The 6,492-nt window shown below is 45.6% G+C and overlaps 1 protein-coding gene across 2 annotated transcripts in view; it reads right to left on the bottom strand.

Moving 5' to 3' along the window:
* Positions 1-250: 250 nt before the first annotated feature.
* The window catches only part of ZNF17 (zinc finger protein 17), a 10,841-nt gene continuing 4,599 nt past the window's right edge, over positions 251-6,492 (bottom strand). For both annotated transcript variants that reach the window (XM_011979659.1, XM_011979660.1), the window contains 2 exons: positions 4,144-4,270; positions 251-2,556 (listed from right to left, as the gene is read on the bottom strand). In XM_011979659.1, coding sequence (XP_011835049.1) covers positions 710-2,556; positions 4,144-4,270 — 1,974 coding nt within the window. In that variant the 3' untranslated portion in view covers positions 251-709. The remainder of the gene's footprint in view (positions 2,557-4,143; positions 4,271-6,492) is intronic.

The raw sequence follows: 6,492 nt of genomic DNA, 5'->3' as shown, positions 1-6,492 counted from the left end.
ATTCATGGTAAGTTCTCTGTATGTCTATCATTTTTTCTTTTATACTGTATTTTTACTGTAGCTTTTGTTTAGACATACTTAAAAAGAATTACCACGTGTTCCAACAGCCTTCAGTATTCAGCACAGTAATATGCTGTACAAGTTTGTAGCAAGGTGCTATAGGATATACCATATAGCCTAGGCATTGATAAACCCACTCCCCCTCCAAAAAAAGAAAGAAAATCACCTAATAACACTTTTCTCAGGACGCTTCCCCTTTGTTAAGCAACACATGACTGTAACAGAATTTTATTCAGCCTAAAAAGGATGGAAATTCTAATGGATTAGAACATGAAACCTTAAAAATATAACATTAAGCAAAATAAGCCACAAAATAATCCACAAGACCAAAACTTAAGTTTTCTTATATGAGGTACCCAGACTAGTAAAATTCATAGAGAGTGGTGCTTGTCAAGAGGCTGGGTGGACTGGGGAATAAGGTTTTAAAAGGTATAGACTTAGTTTCATAAATTGAAAAGACTTCTAGATATTCATTGCACAATGTGAATGACTAACAGTACGGAACTATACACTTTAACATGGTTATGATGTTAGATTTTATGTTATCTGTATTCTACAAGAATACTTTTTTAAAAACATAGGTCCCAGTGTTAAATCTGAGTAGATTTCTGTGTGAAGTCTTTCCATGTCTGCTTTATATACACATTCTTTATCTGGTGTGAACTTTCTGGTGCTGAATGAGATGAGAATTTTGGTTAAAGACTCTCCCACATTCACTACACTGATAAGGTCTCTCTCCAGTGTGAATTCTCCGATGTTTAATGAGGCTGGAGTTATATCTAAAGACTTTCCCACATTCACTGCATTCATAAGGCTTTTCTCCAGTATGAACTCTCTGATGACTAATGAGCGTGGAGCTGTCCATAAAAAATTTCCCACATTTGCTGCATTTATAAGTTCTTTCCCTAGTGTGAACTTTTTGGTGCCGAATGAGGTGGGAATTTTGGCTGAAAACTCTCCCACACTCAGTGCACTCAAAAGACCTTTCTCCAAAGTGATTTCTCCGATGTCTAATATGATTTGAGTTGTGCCTAAAGAATTTCCCACATTCACTACACTCATAAGGCCTTTCACCAGTGTGAATTCTCTGATGTGTATCAAGTGTGGAGCGACACCTAAAGGATTTTCCACAAATGCTGCATTCAAAAGGTCTTTCTCCAGTGTGAACTCTCTGATGACTCTTCAGTGTACAGCTGTCCACAAAGAATTTGCCACATTCACTGCATTCATAAGGCCTCTCTCCAGAGTGAACTCTCTGATGTCTATTCAGTGTGAAGCAATACCTAAAGAATTTCCCACATTCGCTGCATTCATAAGGCTTTTCTCCAGTGTGAACTCTCTGATGAATAATGAGTGTGGAAGTGTCCATAAAGAATTTCCCACATTCACTACACTCATAAGGCTTTTCTCCAGTGTGAACTTTCTGATGTCTAATGAGTGTGGAACGGTATCTAAAGAATTTCCCACATTCGTTGCATTCATAAGGTTTTTCTCCAGTATGAACTCTCTGGTGAATAATGAGTGTGCAGCTGTCCATAAAGAATTTGCCACATTCACAGCAATAAAAAGGCCTTTCTCCAGTGTGAACTTTCTGATGTCTAATGAGTGCTGAACTGTACATAAAGTATTTCCCACATTCATTGCACCCATAAGGCCGTTCTCCAGTATGAATTTTCTGGTGACCAACAAGGTGAGCCTGTGTAAGGAAAGCCTTCCCACATTCACTACACAGATAAGGCCTTGGCCTGGTGTGAATCCTCTGGTGCTGAAGTAGGTGAGACTTTCTAAGGAAAGCTTTCCCACATTCACTGCACTCATAAGGCCTTTCTCCAGTGTGAATTTTCTGGTGTTGAACAACATTATATTTGAGGCTGAAGGCTTTTCCACATTCACTACACTTATAAGGCCTTTCTCCAGTATGATTTCGCTGATGTTTAATAAGGTCGGAGTTGTACCTAAAAAATTTGCCACATTCACTGCACTCATAAGGCCTTTCCTCTGTGTGGATTTTCTGGTGCTCAAACAGCATGCGCTGGTGGCAAAAGTCTTTTCCACATTGGCTGCAGCTGTAATCATTCTGTCCACTTTGAAAGGCCTCCACACCACGAGTGTCTCTGTGTGGCTTCCACCCACTGGGAAGAGCCTGTTGTTGAAGATCTGAATCACCAGTAAAATCCTTGCCACCCTGCATGCATGTGAAGTTCCTCTTTGCCAGGTGAACACTGTCATTCACAAACGAAGGCCTCCCTTCATCACTTCTGGTGAGCTTCTCTCTAACATGCTCCTTTTGGTGCAGGTAAAGCTCAGCTGTACGCTTGGGGTGTGTTCTGTCATGCTCAGCCAGGTGCAGGATGTCCTTCAGAAGTGAGCTACATGTCTCACAGGGCTGGGCCTTCTGGGTGCACAAAGCTGGCTTTAGAGTTGTGACCTGTGACACTCCTACAGAAACACACTGCTTGGAAGGTGCCTCCTCATCCTTGGCTCCATGCCAACAACCTAAGAACAGAAATGCTGGTGAAGTGCATGTTGACTTTGGAGGGAGGAGGCAGCTCCCGAACAAATGTCTGTCAGACCAACTCACAAATAAGACCACGGGATTGGTGAAAGGCATGGGACACTAAAGCCAGTGAGAGGAAAGCCTTCTGGGCAGAACCGGGCCTGACAGAAACCCGTAACGAAAGTCCTGATGATGGGGAACAACATAGGGAGTGGCACAGTGCAGAGCACAGAAGCGGAGTCCCCAAGTTACTCCTCAGTAAATAGCTTTCAACAGGCCATAGCTGCTGGTGAACAATGTGTAGAAGGCTGTGTCCAGACCCAGAGAGATCTGATGTGACAGTAGAGCTGGTGTTCAGGGACGACTGAAGTATACATCCAGAACTCACAACACCTTAAGTACAGGTCACATGTTGGAGGACACTACAAAGGGAACAGAAGGGAACAGGTGGCTGGGTGCGGTGGCTCACACCTATAATCCAGAACTTTGGGAGGCCAAGGAGGGCGGATCAGCTGAGGTCAGGGTTTTGAGACCAGCCTGACCAACATGGAGAAACACCGTCTCTACTAAAAATACAAAATTAGCCAGGTGTGGTGGCCCATGCCTGCAATCCCAGCTATTCAAGATGCTGAGGCAGGAGAATCGCTTGAACCCGGGAGGTGGAGGTGGTAGTGAGTCAAGATCGCGTGTGCCATTGCACTCCAGCCTGGGCAACAAGAGCGAAACTCCATCTCAAAAAAAAAAAAAGGGAACAGGTGAGAGGTGGAGGCCAAAGAGGTAGGGTCAGAGGTGGGAGCCAGAAGATGAAAGTCAAAAAAGAAATCACAATAGGGAAGAAAAGAGAGACATGCGGTGTGGCCACTGGCAGAGGCATCAAACTGGATTGGTTCCCAGTGTGATGTGAACCCAGCCCTGTCATCACACCCCTTCTGAGCTCCCACTCACCAGGGCCAAGTCCTTTTGAGCATCTCTTGTCATCAATGGAGTAATGTCCGCTCTGTCAGGCACCCACAGACCTCTACCTTGCTGAAGGTAAGCAACTATCTAGGTGTGGCGTTAGCCAAGCTAGGGGAAGGACAGGGAAAGGGAGGGGACAGCATGTACACAGAGCAATAAGCCCATGACATGCTGCATTCTAAAGTTACCAGAACTTCTAGTGGAAAGTCCTGCAGAAATAAGCCCACAGTCCTCACAAGCAGTGACCAGGTAGGTCCCTGAAATTCCTGACATGGGGTATCCCCCAGGTATGTCGGCAAGCAGAATGGAGAAAGCCTTGCACAGAGAAAAGTGTCATGCATTTGGACAGAGTAAACTAACCAGGAACAGGCAAGGTCATCAGGATATTCTTGAGAAATCTGAAGACTTCTGATTTTTGAGCCTCATAAGGCTTCAGAGTGACAAGAGCTAAGCTTCTTAAGGAAAACTGATACAGGTCACACAGCCCAGCTGTGGCTGCCACAACACATATGCCAGGAAACTAGGAGAGGATGCAGCATCCATGATCTGGTGTGAGACAGAGCTGCCAACGAAAAAAGTGAAAAAACATTGCTCAGCACAAGACACTGACGTAGGTGTCAGGGCCTTACCTACTGATGACAAAAGTGCAAAGTTCTCCAGCATCACATCGCTGTGCAGGTGTCTCTGAACGCCATTAAGAATCCCCCACTCCTCCTGGGAGAAATGTATGGCCACGTCCTCAAAAACCATACAATCCTGCCAAAATTATGACAGTTTAGTCCATGAGCAACTTTTTTTTTTTTTTTTTTTTTTTTTTACTGTGTCACCAGGCTGGAGTGCCGTGGTGCTATCTTGGCTCACTGCAAGCTCTGACTCCTGGGTTCAAGCAATTCTCCTGCCTCAGCCTCCTGAGTAGCTGGGATTACAGGCATGTGCCACCATACCTGGCTAATTTTGGTATTTTTAGTAGAGACGGGGTTTCACCATGTTGTTCAGGCTGGTCTAGAATTCCTGACCTCGTGATCTGTCTGCCTCGGCCTCCCAAAGTGCTGGGATTACAGGCATGAGCCACTGTGCCTGGCCCACGAGCAACTTCTTATTCTGTTTCCTTAGATCTGTATTTATCTACTTGAAATCTAAGAATCAGAGGACCAAAATAACAACCAGCATTTTAACATTTCTCTTATAATTCAAATCCCATAGTCTGAATTGCTTCCTATCTAACAATCACACATGATTATTTCTCCTGCCCTAAATCAACACAAGGCTTGTACCACAAAAGGAGGGATAGTCCCTATACCCAAGGCTGCCAAAATCATGCAAACCACCCAGTCTTAAGCTCTTCACTCTCCCCTGCATGCCTTTCTAGTCAAAACCCCAATAAAGCCTCTGATGTATGCTCTCCCTTGAATTGTGCATCTGCCACCTGACCAAATCCGTGATTTCCTCTGTGGCTTTAGGCTGTGTGGCATGCCCCCTGCACTCAGGAAATTAAAGGAATAAAAATCATTTCATCCAGGTATGATTTCTCACCAATCGAAGAAAAAAATTATTCCAATGTCATTGGCTTTTCTGTAATCACTCACTCTGGTTCATAGATTGAACAAGATTGTATCCTCTGGGTACAATCACTGATACACTTCCCTCTCCAAGACCTTCAGTGCTCCTCACCACATCCACACACATCCATCCCCTGCTCAGCCTCCACCCACTTCTCAAGGACGAAGACACACTAGGTCTCCGTGGCACCTGTACCTGCTCTCCTCTCATTGCCACTGATCACTGACTCCAGCATAGAACAAAGATGGGGAGAGACTGAAAAGTGCCATCAAAACCCGGCACATGGCCGGGCACGGTGGCTCATGTCTGTAATCCCAGGACTTTGGGAGGCCGAGGCAGGTGGATCATGAGGTCAGGAGTTCAAGATCAGCCTGGCCAAGATGGTGAAACCCCATCTCTACTAAAAATACAAAAATTAGCCAGGCATGGTGGCAGGCACCTGTAATCCCAGCTACTCAGGAGGTTGAGGCAGAAGAATTGCTTGAGCCTGGGAGGCAGAGGTTGCAGTGAGCCAAGATCACACTACTGCACTCCAGCCTGGGCGACAGAGCTAGACTCCATCTCAAAAAACAAAACAAAACAAAACACTTGGCACATGGGGGCCTACCTTTCTTTTGTCACTCAATTTCCCTAGAGTCACCCAGATCTTGCCTCTCAGATAACCAAACTTGGACTCACCCTCCTCCCTTAAGTGCCCAGTGCCAGAGGTGGAACCATCTATTCATGCTCCTCTATTCACGCTTTGGATGGCACCTTCCACATGTATCCAACACCTCCACTCTTCCAACACTAACAACCACCACAGCCCAACCGGGATTATTTCCATGGCCTGCTACCATGCCACTCTGCACATGAAATCCTGCAGTGCATGACAAATGCAGCCAGAATCCTATTTGTCCCTGGACTGACCAGAATGCAATGTTTAGGAAACATGGCTTTGAAGGTCTCTGAACCCAGTCCTGTTTCTTGCTTCGACCTCGGCTTTCCAAACCCACATATTCTTGCACATCTCCTTTGAGTTCCAGATCTTGGCTGTCTCCCACTTCTACATGTATATGCTGTCCCACAAGCAGTCACGACTTTCTCTATCCCCCAGCTCTAATCCAAAGCCCAGATACGCCGACCTCCCCAACGCCATCCCCACCCCAGGCCTAGCAATGCTTCTAGCTGATCCCATCTTCTGCCAAAATAGTCTCAGAGTTCACATGAAACTACCCAGGTACAACCAAGACTTGCTACAAAACCCTGCTGAGTCCATAACAGGGTAATAAGCCCCTCCCAGACCTCACTACCACCTCACCTCTTTTGTGGAGACGCCTCACCATCCATCTTACATGCCCTCTCCCGCTCAAAAGTCTCTTATTTTCCAAAGGCTGTCCCCAGCATAAACACACAAATACACACACACGTATCCTCAG

This window comes from Mandrillus leucophaeus, unplaced genomic scaffold (assembly GCF_000951045.1).
Source record: "Mandrillus leucophaeus isolate KB7577 unplaced genomic scaffold, Mleu.le_1.0 Scaffold205, whole genome shotgun sequence".
Lineage (NCBI taxonomy): Eukaryota > Metazoa > Chordata > Mammalia > Primates > Cercopithecidae > Mandrillus > Mandrillus leucophaeus.
Note: the sequence above shows the minus strand (reverse complement) of the source record. Positions and strands in the feature narration are given on the sequence as shown.